This window comes from Aythya marila (assembly GCF_965140915.1).
Source record: "Aythya marila genome assembly, chromosome: 2".
In the NCBI taxonomy this organism is placed as follows: Eukaryota; Metazoa; Chordata; class Aves; order Anseriformes; family Anatidae; genus Aythya; species Aythya marila.
The window spans coordinates 111734344-111749368 of record NC_139043.1 but is presented as its reverse complement, the minus strand read 5'-3'; the positions used below and the strand labels follow the sequence as shown (position 1 = coordinate 111749368).

At 38.9% G+C, this 15025-nt stretch overlaps 1 protein-coding gene across 6 annotated transcripts in view; it reads right to left on the bottom strand.

The window, feature by feature from the left end:
• NOL4 (nucleolar protein 4) overlaps window positions 1-15025 on the bottom strand; it is a gene marked incomplete at its 5' end in the record, with an annotated part of 192084 nt that overhangs the window by 138690 nt on the left and 38369 nt on the right. For 4 of the 6 annotated variants that reach the window (XM_082754280.1, XM_082754282.1, XM_082754284.1 and 1 more), the window contains 3 exons: window positions 4731-4863; window positions 8919-9031; window positions 9543-9654. In XM_082754280.1, the coding sequence (XP_082610406.1) occupies window positions 4731-4863; window positions 8919-9031; window positions 9543-9654 (358 nt within the window). Of the gene's footprint in view, window positions 1-4730; window positions 4864-8918; window positions 9032-9542; window positions 9717-15025 lie in introns of all 6 variants that reach the window. The other 2 variants (XM_082754281.1, XM_082754283.1) reach the window with 1 other exon arrangement.

The following is a 15025-nucleotide window of genomic DNA, read 5'->3' as shown; positions in this document are numbered from 1 at the left end:
CTGGCAACTTAAGCATGCTATGGAAAAAAGAATTGGCACCATCCAAATGCTCACAAGCTACTTGAAGGAATACTCCTCCACTACATTACAGTACTATTGCCCAATTTTCTGTAAATTGAAAAAGAAAATGGGAAAAGCTTATTACTGATCTCCATGTCTAAGGTTATATTACAACCCCTGTCAAAGGTTAAATCATGACACATTTTGTCATAACTAGACTCCATAAGCACAGTCTCCATACAATGTCTGTGAGGGGTATTTCTATATAAATATGTATACACACATAACTATCATTTTCTACAAACTGGACTGAAGAGAACATAATCCCTTGACCCAAATCCAAACAAAGCATTCAAATGTTTTGCTGCACCTCAGTAGAGTGAGAAAAACTGCAAATAGGAGAATTCTCCATCTTGCATGGACTTACAAATAGCCTCATCTCTGATTTTTATTTGATAGTTCACCTGGTGAGGTATCCAATTTAGCCCCTTGTTACTTCTAGGGACAGAACTGTGCGTGTTTCTTGTTTCCTCTAACTAGAGCCCCCCTGCTCTGCTCCTGTGCCTTAGTCACCAATGAACCACCACCACAAGTGAACAAAGCACACTCAGCTGTTCTGCACAGAGCTCCAGCTAGCAGGCAAGGGCAACCAGACTCCCGTTTTGCCTCTGGGCAGATCATCTTGTTGCCCTTCAGACAGACCTGTCTAGAGATCCTTTTTTTTTTTTTTTTGCTACAGAAATCATTTTGTACAGGTTGAAGCACTGAATTCCTAATTATATATATATAAAAAAAAAAGTGTATCTCCTTTGTTTCAGACTCAGTTGGCAAACCTTGCATGCTGCCTGCAGTTTGAGACAAGAGCAAAAGGTTTTGATCCACTCGCATCCAAGTCCCTAGAGCATTATTAGAAAAAAGGAGAATCAAAGACAGCTGTCATGTGGGAGCTTTGCCTGCAGATGAGCAGTGTGCAGCACTCACCCCAAGAACCAGCTTAGGACAAGGGAGCTGTAGCATTTATACCTATAAGGAAACAGACAGGACACAGACAAGACTCCCAGAGTAGGTAAACAAGAAAACAGGGGTGAACAAGAGGAGGGGGTACAAAAGAGAAAGGAACACTTTGGCAATTTGCAGCCCTATTATCCAGCTTGCTGCTAGAAAAAGCAGCTCCCAGGGACTGGTAACCAGATAGCCCTACCCCATTCCCAGCTGGGGAACAAACCAACTGCATATTAGAGATGTTTTCCTTTTCTAACTCCCCAGGGAAGAGCAGCAGCTCTTTTCCAACTCCTCCCCCATAGTTGCAGCAGCCCTGCAGGTGCTCACAATGCTATTTTCAGCCATCCACCAGCAGGTGTGACTCAAGGCCCTGTTATTTAAAAGCACACAAAGGCTAATTTTAAAGTGGGAACTGTCCTTCACAGTGCTGTGGTGGTTTCACTGCTATGGACAGAATTCACCATCTCTCTCTACTTTTTTTTTTTTCTCAGTTCTTCTTTCCATTTCAATCTAATATTCTTTATGCAGGGAATTATACAAAGCCTTGGTACATTTGCTGAGCCCTGGACTCTTGTGCAGTACCAACACGCATCCACTGCAAGCAAACACACACCTTCCCTCTCTGTGTCCTCCTCCTCAACAGTTTCCTGCTGACCATGGTATTCCTGGATGAAGAAGTCAATTGCTTTCAGTGCTTTCACCCAACACTGTGGGTTGCTCTCATATTTTCTTAATTCTGCTCAGGTTCAAATGATGTAACCATAAGAAACAGAGAACGCAGGGTACTAGACTAGAAGATGTTGAGAAACTGCAGGCCAAATTTTCTAGCATGATCTCTGCAATGGCGTTCCAAAGCCACATACGTGATTGAATACAATACAGGTATAGCCACAGATAAGAGGGTATGAAAGCATTTTGTTCCCTTAATGTAGGGCTGACGTTTCATGGTGCTCTGACAAACTGAACTGGAAGTGTCTCCATCTATCCCTTGTTAGCATGGTCACACCCACTACTGCGTTCCTCTAGGGTACACTGACTGTTTATATTGTAGCATTAATCAGTGGAAATACATGGGAAAAGAATGCTAGATATCGCAAAATATTCTTACACCAGCTTGTATGGAAAGCCATGCAAATGTCCAGTGGCAGAACACACCACTTCTGGATCTGTCACTAATCCAACCCAGACAGCAGTAACTCCCGTTAGCAAACGATTCCCATTAGCAAATCATTCTACCAGCAAGAGTACATTTGTGGCAGCCGTCCCGTTCCACCACAGGCACCATTCCCAACCAGGTGTGCGTGGGCAATCACACACAGCAGTAAGTTTCCACCTGCCAGAATGCAGCAAACACATTCCAGATAAACCACACATCAGGTGTCTTTACCAGTAGACTGTATGTGGTGGCTGACATAAACTCTCATGGACATACAAAACAGTTCAAGGGAAAGGAGAAGGAATCGCTTCAGGCACACATTTATGCTTAAGTGATAATTTGGGTGGGCATACACTATAATTAAGTATTAAATTTGTGAAATTTTACAGTAGAAGCTGTGACAGCAAAAGGAATGCTACTGTTAGGTTCATTTAAGCTCCCCTTTGTCTTTCCTTCCTGTTCTGCTTCTTTCCCTATGTTCCATTGTTCATTAATTTCCTCCAATCTTTTTTTTTTTTTTTTTTTTTTCCTGCCCTCTCCTAGCATTCTTCTTTCCTGCCCCTTCTTCCCTTCTCTAATGTCTTCCAGATTCTTCTTCAGCCTCTTCTCCAATACCTTGAAACACAGAATTGCTATAACTGGCCACACTCAGGTTTGCTACCTGATAGCATCTAACACAGGAAAACCATGAGACAGGCAGAGCTGTTATTTCAAATCTCTCTATCAGCAGATGCTTTAGCCAGAAGAAGTAACAAAAAAATAGTATTGCCTTAAGAAGGTGAGCAACTGCCATGTGGGAGGAGAGGAGGGAAAGCAGAGAGACTTAAAGCAATTCTGTAAGATTACACTACCTGTAGTTCAAAGACCATAGTGCATTTATTTGCCACAGATTTTAAATAGCAAGTGACAGATTAGCAGAGTTTTATCTTTTGTACATATGTTCTTCTATGATCAGATGTGGAGCATTACTCTGGTAGTAGAATGTATTAAGACATGTATGATAGGCATTTCTCCAAGTTGTGGCACTGAGCTGTGAGTTTTACTTCAGAGTTACACGTGCACGCAATTACTATTAAGAAATACTTCATATGTGAAATAGATTGAGTATATGTGTAAGTGATAACCTCTAAAGCACAGTTTTCACCGAAAGACAGACACATAAAACAGACACCTTCCAAAGAATCCCTGAAAACTCTAAGTTAACTGTATTATTACATATTAGCCCTGAAAAGTCAGACTTCAGCGGGAAAGCGAACTGGCTTCCCCTGCTTCTTGTGCAGAATTGCCTAGGAAATTATAATAAATGTCCTTCTCCTTTATTTGTCTGGAGAGCAACACAGCAGAAGGTCATGCCCATAACCAGATCCTATCAGCCACTGTGTAACACACACACCTTCTAACATACATAGCTTACAAGCTAACAACCGGTGATGATGCAAAAAGTGGAAAGAATCCAGCTTAACCATCAAATTCCATATATATAGTGTTCAGGAGAAATATAAGAAGCCCTTCTGAATTGGCACACATGTTCAGGAAATTACACGGTACAGAATACCAATATGTTGATTTTGATAGCCACAGAAAACACCTGCACTTTGGGTGTTGCACATTCATGTGCCACCCATGGGCCACCTTAACATGCTGTATAACAGAGGCTGTGCATGAGCTCCATCCCCAAGGAGAAATTTCACTTCAAACCAGGCCTACCTAACTCATTCTGTAACAAGGGCCGAAATCAGAGTACTCATTTGTGCTCCTTCTGTGCAAAGTAAAACTTCTATCTCTTTCAACAACAAATTAGCTTCATCTTGCAACTAACCTAGAAATAACTAACATTCAGTTACAATGCTGCTGGTTGCATTTTCTCTTCTATTACCTCTATTTCTCTGTTGGAGTTTGTCTTTTCAATCCTATTTTCTGAATATGACATCCCGTTCCTAGCTCTCAAACAACTACTCTTCTGTTACATACTTCTTCTCTCTTCTCTCTCATTTCAACTACCAAAACCAACTTTCTCAGCTTTCTGGATTGCCCTGGAAAGGTTTGAGTTTCATATCATTTTATGCCTGCGTATGGTCACATTTCATATATAAAAATAATAAAATAATAACACTTTACATATAGTGATCTAAGCACTCACCTGTTGCCTAAGCAACAAGTAAATTAACTTGGAAAAAAAAAAAAAAAAAAAAAAAAAAAAAAGAGGAAAGGAAAGGAAAGGAAAGGAAAGGAAAGGAAAGGAAAGGAAAGGAAAGGAAAGGAAAGGAAAGGAAAGGAAAGGAAAGGAAAGGAAAGGAAAGGAAAGGAAAGGAAAGGAAAGGAAAGGAAAGGAAAGGAAAGGAAAGGAAAGGAAAGGAAAGGAAAGGAAAGGAAAGGAAAGGAAAGGAAAGGAAAGGAAAGGAAAAACACAACCAACTTCATCCTCTTCATGCTGATACAAAGGGAACATGCATTTCAAATTACCTAATGAAACTCACCATGAAGAAAAGGACACAGCAGGTACTAAATGAAGGCACAGAATGGGAGAGAGACAAGACAATACCACATTTTCTGTATGAAAAGAGAACCTTACCATCCTGCTGGCCTTGGAGATTCTGAGGACTTTGCATTCTCTCTTCGAGATTTGAGCTGAGGTCGGAGTTCACAGCTGACATCCTAGTAGAGTCACTCATATCAAACTCATCACTTTCTATAGAGCTTTCATCCTGCAAATTGAAAGTTTCAGAGACATGTCAGAAAATATTGTATGCTGTTCACATTATATGTGGAGCTTACCCACTCTAATTCATTTCACTTATACCTGACATGGAATACATTCACATAGTAATACTTCATGTATATAAGTGAACAAGCAAAGCACATAAAGAGCAAGGAACACACAACATTTATGTGATATGATAGTCTGACAAATGCAATTTGATCAACTATGATGATACTGCATAATCACACTCATATCTGTTTCCATAGCATTTTGTAAAACAGGGTTGTAACTAGAGACCCCATGCAAAGTCCTTGTTACTCAGGCATGGCTGGGGAGAGCTCTCCACATTACATGCCTGAATTTTCTACCTTTCTGAAGCAAGGCAGGTAACCCTGTGCTTACCACTTACAGTAAAATATTTCTAAATTGCAACTTGACCTAATAAGAAACCACAACCAAATTCTCTTATCATGACATCACCTTTACATTGCCATTGTGTTTACAGAAGCATCTATGAACATGAGGAAGATTGTTTACCATGCTCAAACGACAGTCAATGGCAAACCAAAGTAATATAATCACATGAAAATCACTTGGAATTTATTCCACCTCATACGTCTTTAATATGACTTATCCATCAAGTCCAATTACAGAGACTCTTCTAGTGATGGTAACAGAGTACAAAAAGTCACAATTGGAAAGTTTGTCCCCAGTTACACAAGCAAAACAGTTTTGTATCTAGTCCCATGAGTGTTCACATACGTGTTTAATATGTGTATAATATGTGTTCGATTTCACTTGTTTCGGTCCGACTGAAGTTCATGCAACCATTTATGGATTAAAAATTTAGCATTCACAAGTCTTATTCTGTAAGCTGTGGAGGCAACATACAAACCTACAGTGCTATATTTTCAGTAACAATTTTTCTGAGATAATTACTCCTGTTGTGAAGAAAAGCCATTTCAAGTGCATACAGAAAAATAAGGCAGATAACTTTGTATCCCTTAAAGATTAGTTTAAAATACTTTTCCATTTAACATAAGCCTTTTTGTTTTAAAATCAAAACAAACAAAAAATGAACAAAATTAAAACTTTGTTTTAACAAATAACAGACTGTTGTTTGGGTTGCTTACCAGAAGTAACCTATAAAAGAAGCAAAGTTTACAATTTGATTTACCATGTATTTACTGTGAACTAGTTTCTACAGATGCTAACATTGCTTTCTTCTTTCTAAGCACTTGGCCCTTAGATCAATTCCTCTCTTGGATCTTGGTGTTTTTTCCAGCTTGCATAGGTATTTCTTGTTGAACCAGGATGGCAATACCAATTGCCATCCAGGGGTTAGAGAAGAACATGCAAGGTGATATTGTTCTGCACCATCACAGCAAGACAATGTCATGTAATGGCACAAACACAGCTTGTTCTCAAAGTTTTATTTAAAAAAAAAAAAAAAAAAAAGAAATGGAGAAGTGAGGCCTTCTATAGTCGGTACCTCTCTACCTTTGCCCAGGCAGGGTGTTAAGCACCCCAGATAAGGCAACAGCAAATAAAAGAGCTATGCCCTTGTGTGAGCTGGGCATGGGGAGCTGGTGTCCACCAGCCTTGAGCCCCAGACAGATGGGGCTGAGGTACACAACAAGCTGGTTCTGGGATTTAGGGAAAATGCATGCTGCTTTCTCATAAAGCAAGATCAAGACACGAATTCCCTAAGATCTTCTGGAACATTATGCTAGTGTTAAGGCACAGTGGTATTTCTCATTGATCCCTGCAGGGATCAGCAAGCAGCAGCTTACATTTTCTATTTCTGAGGCTGGGCAATCTATATGGGCTCCCAATAACGCAATTATGGTTATCTGCTACTTGCATAGGTATAAAAAAACAACAACACACATGGGCAGCCTGTGTTTGCCTCTGTAGAACATCTCCAACTCACTGTACACATTGTGTAAAACATTTTCTGAATTTGGATGTACCCACATGGGGAGCATGAGCTGGTAGCTGCTGGCCTTTGTACCAGTTGCAGCACAAATGTAAATTCCCACATGTGAATGAGTTCTCCAGTTAGATCAAGCTTGTTTCCCTTTCATCAATGGCCTCAGATGAAAAATGATGAACTGAGGATGAGAGAACTTGGAGGCTTTCAATCACTGTGCTAGCTAGTTGTGGCATCTCAGTTCACTCCTGTCTCAATTCCACCCCCTCCATAAGAACACAGATATGATTGATGAAACCTTGGAAACAGAACCTTCTTATAAACCAAAGCATGTTTTTAAGTGCATGACATAATCTGAATATATGCACCAGGAATCTTCCTGCTTTGTACTGTAACATTTCACTGCCTTTTTTTTTTTTCTGTGTAAGAAATGTACAGCCTGTATTTAAAAAGAATTTCTTAGCCACAATTCTTTGAGAAAGGATGTAAAGATTATCTTGAGAACTCTCCTTGTGTCCACTCTGCTCTGGCAAACACGTTATGACTAAAACATATCAAAAACTACTTTTCTTTTTATAAATCCAACATTGCCAACATTTCATACTCAGTAACATTAGAGCTACAAAACTGAGCTGGGCACAGAGATACCAAGCAATGCTGCTTCCTGCTGCCCGTGTATCATTGCCGCTGGTTCATCCAGATGAAAAAATGGTTTAATGAAAATATCAGTCATCAGACCAGAGTGACAACACCAAAACATTCAGGCTATAGAGAAACTGTGGCAGATGGCCCTGATCCATCATGAGTGCCTGACCCTACTGTGGGCTGAGTAATATTGAAAGAGGGGAAGTGGGGAAACCAAAGAGTCCTTTAACTCCTAAGGCTACTGCAGGGATAAAGCCTCTTACCTCCTGCTGCTTGAAATCCTGCTGTCAGATTCCTAAAAAGGGCCAGCACACTAGGCTGCATTTGTGTGTGTGAAGAACCCAGAGTCAAGGATCTCTCCATACACCCTTCCCAATAAAAATAAATACATATTTTTTTTCAAAAACAAACCAAAAAAAAAATCAGGCAAAAGTGAAACAAGGATCCTGATATTTCTGCAAGAGTGACAAAATCCTCATTCTATGGGGTGCTGAATAATTCATACATCTCTAGTTGTAGCTGACAGCTACTTATTATGAAACCAAATCTGGCTGACTCCACAAAAGTCAAGGGTCACTCAGGGTCTTTGGGATAATGCAGCTGCTAAGGTAGTTTTGGGAGGTTCTCTTTATAAAAAATAATAATAATTAAAAAAATCTTGTAGTCAAGCAGAAGGACACAGCACGCAGGACTGCTATTTGGCTGGCAAATGGCTGGGCTTCTAAATATTTGGCAGTTCAAATGGTAAATGAACATATTTCTAGGAAAATTAGTGTACTGCAAAAGATTTGGTAGGTGCCCTCCAATTGACAAAGTATCTCTTAATATCTGAGAAAAATCTGAATACATCACAGAAATAATTCTTGAAATGAATTAAATGCAATTCAACTCCAGTTCTCTCTAAGGAGCTTGATTCTCAGGCTACAGCTCTTCTTTTTTTTTTTTTCACTGTCTTTTTATTTGAGGTTTCAAAAGAACCCCCTACTCTTATTTATCAAGCTTTTTGCCTTGAAGATATCAGCAGATGTTGCTAAGGTTTCCATCTATCTCACCGTAACATGTTGCATCCTGGCTACTAACCTTGAGAGCATCATGGCATTCATTTCAGCTGTCGATGGTATTGCTCTCCAGAAGCGGACAACGAAAGTCACTGCTGAGCATAGCGCTAAGTCTGAGGCAAACATGCTGCCCCCCTTATCGTTTCCAGTGGTTCAGACAGTAAGAGGGCACCTTCGGGTTCTTTGAAGCAGTACAACATATTACCCCCAGCCATGGAAGGGCACTAAGTCATGACACTTTCTCTCAAACTGATCACTTGCACACAGCCTTGGTTTGATTTCAGAGTTACTATTCTAGCAATGAATTATAAAGACGGGATCCACATCAATCTTCAGTTCAGTTCCTTGGCTACCACAAAGACAAGCAACAAAGAATACAGGAAAACAACAACAATAAAAAACTTAAAAGGTTTCATTTTGTACCTCATCTTGCTGTGAATTTAGTAGCTGCAGCTTCATGTGTTTCATATAGGCCATGGTAATTGGCATATTGTAATCAATCATACTGGTCACCAAAGTTGGAGGTTTTCCATTATCTGTAATAAAAATATTTATTATGCATTATATGTTAGTTGTGGAGGCTACTTCAGCCTACTCGGCAGTCAAAGTCAGACAGTTATGTCATTTAGTTCTAACTTTGGCATTTTCAATTGCTTGTGGGCTGTGCAGATGGAAATCTCCTGAAGAAAAATGGAAATCAAGTTTGAAACCTGGAAAGTGATGAGTACTTCTATCCCAAATGACTACAGCACATGCAGTCTATCTGTTCCTTATGTTTAAGCCTCCATATAAACATTTCCCTAGCAAAATAAATGATTTCCTCCAGATAGAATCATCTTTCTATTGAGGGTGCATATGGTATTACACTCCATCCTTAAGCAAAAGCAGAAGATTCACTACCTTCCAGCTTAAGTAAACGAGATGATCTGACTTATTGAACTGTTCCAGTCTACCAAATTTTTATGAACCCTCACTTAAGCTAGGCAAATATAAATGGGTATTAGAAATAAAATTACTTTACATTCCGCTATTTGACACTAAAACTACCTTTATGATCTGCTCCATCTGGGTTTAAATGCATTCTTTTCTGGCACTCTGAGCAGCTCATTAGAAATCGTGTCACCGCTTCTCTCGGTAGGAAGGCATAGGTCTCTGAAATCTGAAATGAATAACAAAATATAGGTGTTATTATATAAGATGATTGAACATGATTTAACAGAACTGATCATCATATTTCCAAATAAGGCTTATTTTCATATAATGCCAGGAAGTACAATAAAAGAGTGTTCTGCGTACTATACAGAATTTCAATAAACATCTATCCAATCTGCCTACTTCTCATCTAGTGGCTAATAATAGTAGATACTGAACAAAATTTCACTCCTATCAATAGGGGCTTCCTTTTCTGTTTATAGTTTTTTTCAATTTCTTTCAGCAAATAGATTCATACATAACTGGCTTCCTGCTGAGGGGCTATTTTTAAAAAAGAAAGCTGAAAACCATTATTTTTCTTATAACCAATACAAAATAAATAAATAAATAGATAGGTAGATAGATAAGCTTGGCTTATATGCTCTATTTGTTTTGACTGTAACAATATGTAGACAGATACAGGATTCAGTGCATTAGCAGTGATGATTTGAATATTTGTGAAGATAGTATTGGAAAGCTTGTGACTTATATTGCAGGGCAAATAAATTATTTTTATTAACAGTTATAGAATTTGGGAGTCACTCAAATTTAGAGATTCTGCATCACCTGGAGATACTTTGAAACAATATATTTTGGTTGTCTCCTTCTTTCAATACAATCATTCTTTCCAACCACATACTCACGTGTGTCAGAGGGTCAGAGGAATTTTTATTTTTATTAAAAAAAAAAAAAAAAAAAAAAAAAAGAGAGAGAGAGAGAAAGGAGAGGAGGAAGGACTTGGAAGGACTTATTGCTGTTTTGAAAGATTGCATTTTTCCCACTTTCTCTCTAGGAATGCATATATCTTTATAGACATTTTTGCCTTGCTGAAAAGGACTTGGTGATGGTTGGTGCCAAGTTGAAAATGAGCCAACAGCAAACTCTGATCACAGATAAAAAAATTTCGTACTGGCTACATAAAGCATATGGCCAGCAGATCAAAAAAAGTTATTATACTTCTTTACTCAGTGCTGGTAAAGCAGCAGCTGGAATGTCACGTCTGGTTTGCCCCTCCACAGTTCAAGAAGGTGGCTCAGAAGCAGGAGAAGGCCCTGTGGCAGACCACCACAGAAGCTGAAGCCCAAAGCAACTGGCTTGGATTTGATTTGAGGGGGGTAGATTTGTTTTGTGTGACAAAGAGTAAGTTATGAGGCAGAGAAAGATCTAATTGCAGCCCACAACTACCTGAACTGGAGTTACAAGAACTGTGGAGAGAAACCCTTCAGAGTTTTAGCCACCAACTTCATTGACAACAACCACCAATTGTGGCTTGGGACATTCAGACAGGACATGAGGAAAAACTTTTCCATTAACAGGCTAGGGTACAGGTTTATCAGATGGACAGAAGAATCTCCAACCTTAGATGTTTTCAAGACATTGCCAGGCAAAGCCATGGCTTTTTTGTGATTCTATTACACACTCGCATTTTACAGGATGTATATATATACAGAACAATGCGAGTGTGAAGAATCTCTAGTCCTTCTTTTCCCAACCAAGGTGACTGTTTTGCAATAGAGGTGTTTCCCCCAAAAAGACAAAGTCCCAGCAAGAGAGGTTAAAAGAAGAATCAACTGATATCTACTTGTATTCCTTAACTGCAAAACCTGCAGCAGGATTCAGTTTCCTATCAAGAGGCTATGTTGATCCAAGTCTACGTAGGAAGTGCAGAAAGATGGAGGTGGACTGTATGAAAGTGTGCATACAGAAAGGACAAGATACTTTCCTTTAACTGGATATAAATGGGATTAAATATTGTGCAAAAAGCTTGTGCTCTTCACAAGGATGTTAAGAGCAGGGTGAATGATCTACTTTGTCCCTCTTACACTCCTCTTGACCTGTTTGTCACCTATTTAGTCTGTGTTGAAAGTCTAATTTCCTGAAACCCCATGGACCAAATTCATCAGTGACATTGTATTTTGAAATATAGGTGGAATTTAAATTAGTGCTTTCCTGATGTGACATGAGTTTGGTCTGGAAAAACATGGGAAATTACGCATTGTAAAATAAGAATTATTCCATCCTGTTCATGGTATTGTTGGTCAGGCTGTTTATTGCTTTTGTTTGTTTGGTTTGTTTGTTTGTTTGTTTGTTTAATATATAACAGAAATCTTCATAGAATTATAGAACCATAGAATATCCTAATTTGGAAAGGGACACACGAGAGCCATTGAGCTGAACTCCCAACTCCACACAGGACCACCCCAAAATCAGACCTATGTCTGAAAGCATTGTTCAAACGCTTCTTTAACTCTGGCAGCTCGGTGCTGTGACCACTGCCCTGGGGAGCCTGTCCCAGTGCCCAACCACCCTCTGGGTGCAGAACCTTCCCCTAACCCCCAGCCTGACCCTCCCATGTCCCAGCTCCATGCAGTTCCCTCGGGTCCTGTCACTGGTCACCACAGAGATCAGTGCATTTGGGGGGAAAAGAAGGGGATTATTTTAAAAGCAAAATTTGTTTTGTGAGAAGAACTGGTATAGATTTTCCTTGGGCCAAAAACAATTTATCTGAAAATGCAGGCACTAAATGAAATCCCTTCTGAATGAGAGATCCTACCAAACATATTTCAGATCATTTTACCTGTGTTTTGTTTTTGGTTTTGTTTTTGTTTTTTGTACCACTGAACAAATGCCTATTTACCTTTCTAGATTTGAAAACATTGGTTATACTCAGACTTTATGGAATATAAAATGAAAGAACTTACTTAAAATCAGATGGAACTTAGCATTAAGAAAATTGCTAAGTGCACATATGCAGCAAGCTCTCTCTCATAACATTTAACACATTTAACACTGTATTGAAATTAATGGAGCTTACCCATGGATTCATTAGTTGCCTGCATTTGATAGGAATGCTCCATTTATTCTAATCAAACATCTCTGTCGAAATTCCATTTCTGCTCAGAAAAGATGAAAATCCTCCATGGAAAGCAAGTGAGCTAAGTCCCAGATTTGATAGGTATGCTCTACTGACTATAAAGGAACCAGGTTTTATAACTAAATTTTCCACACAGCAGATGCTTGTGTCTCCAACCTCCCACTGCAACACAGTTTTAAGGATGCCCTTCCCTAAATAACATCAGTTTTTACCAACTTCCTCCCCTGTTTACTTTGTAGTTTGAATCAATCACTTTAATCATTTTCAGGCCAAGACTTCAGCTTGTGTAAATTGCCATAACACAATACATATCAAGTTAAAAGAGATATGTAGAGGACATGACCTACAATTTTCCTTAATCTTGCTTCTTGAATATATCTAAAAAATCTCTTTTCAATTTTCAGTGGCAGAAAGTTTAAAAAAAAAAAAAAAAACAACTCACACCCCCCAGCAGTGCAGACTCCTGTTTGCTTTTCTCACTGAAGAAGGGCACATCTACTCCATAAGATGGAGATAGCAGCTTGCTAGCTCTGGCTATGCTCTGAACCAGCTGGCTTAGCACCAAAAGTGGCCTAGAAGATCTCTAATAAAATCAACACAAGGTTGAACATAAAATATTGTATTTTACCTCTAAGTGGAGTTTATCAGCTTGAGATCAAGGTTGGACTGATGTAGTTCATGGAGCTGGCTTGCATGTTTTTCAGAGCAAAATGGGGAGGCCTATGACACTTTGTAAGTAACTACACTGAAATAGTGGTCTGACTTCATCAGAAAAAAAAATGTTTCTATCCTCTATTCTGTCTGAATGAAAGCAATAATGACCCAGTCCTATTCTCACTGCCTTCTGTAGCACTGCTCCTAGTTCTCTTCTCAAGGCCGTTAGCTAACAAAAATATAGCCAGGCCATATCATTCAGTGATGCCCTGCAATAAAATAATACTATCATAATGCAATTATTAAAAACAAAACAAAGAAACAAGCAACAACAAAAAAAAAGTGCTTTTACATTTTAAGAAAAAAAAAAAAAGGTAGAAAAGTTAATTGAATTGGGGGATATTACATTGTTTATATCCACACACTCATGATGCAGACAGGCATATATTTGCTATCATTTACGGGAAACTGGTCATGCATATGTCTCTACCAACCACAGAACATGCAGCACTGATTTGTCATGCTGATATAACATCCCAGATTGCATCCAATTTACCGTATTGATAAAGTATCCCAAGGTACATCCAAAGAGGGAAATACGACTTGGATTGATTAAAAAACAAATTATACACATGCTTTCTTCAAATGTGATGCTTTAGAAGTAGCCTTATATAATTCCTTATTCTTACTGGAGGTTTTATTGCACATTAGTACATCTTCTGTTCCTTTGTAGAAATGCGTTGTATCTGGATGTATTCCAGTTCATGGACAAACCAGAAAATACGCAGATTTGAGCAGGCCGATGTTTAGGTGTTGTGTGCTAGGTATAGCTGTTACAGCTGAATGCTTTTAATATTGTAAAGGGGGAAAAAATATGAAGAAGAAACTAGACTTCTGGGGCATTAAGCAAAGAGTGCCAAAATAATAAGTGTTTAGTTTACCCCCAAAAGTTACAGGTTAAGAAGCAAAACATTCCCTAACAATATAGTCCATGCAGGCCTAGATATATTTTGTTTTAACTCTGAACACAAAGGACAATAAAAACATAGTTGACATCAGTAGAATAAGAGTTAAAACTTTTATGACTTTATTCCACTGTTCATAAGAAGTCTACAGTCCAACAGATTTTGACATATATCAACCCTTCCAAAACTTCACCCAGCAAAAAAGTCCTTCTAAATCTGGAATTGGTCTATGTGCTATCTATTGGATTCTATGCAGAACACAACTACTATGAGGGAAGTAATCCAGTACCTGACCATGTAATCTGTTTTACACTGGAGCTAAGTGAAGTATGCCTATGTCTATGAGAACTATGTTGCCTTCCCCTTGTGTTACTGCGGGCAGAGAAAATGGGCAAAATTAACTTTTTTCTCCCCAAAGTCCAGATGATTTAATTGCAGGACGTTGTGATGATGTAGTTTTCAGAGCTCCATTTTTATTTGGAAAATTAATGAGCACTAAACTGAAAGGCAGATTTTAGGACACATATGGCATAGTCAGAAAGACAAGTGTGAGGAAAGAGAGTGAAATTTTGCAAGTGAACCTATTAACCCCTAAAGCATTAACATGGAGAATGTATGTGTAGTCTGGATGATACGATGTGTCAGAACAGAGAGAATTTTTGGTGTGCATGTATATTTTTTTAATTAAGGGTAATGAGGTGAAGGGAGATGACTCAAAGAAGAATTCAAAGAGGAGAGAGAGACAGAGAGAGAGAGAGGATGGAAATCTGTCCTGGGCCCAGAGCCATCAAACCAGGTGGCAGAAACTGGTTTCTTGATGACAGGAGGGCAAACCAGCCAAGGAA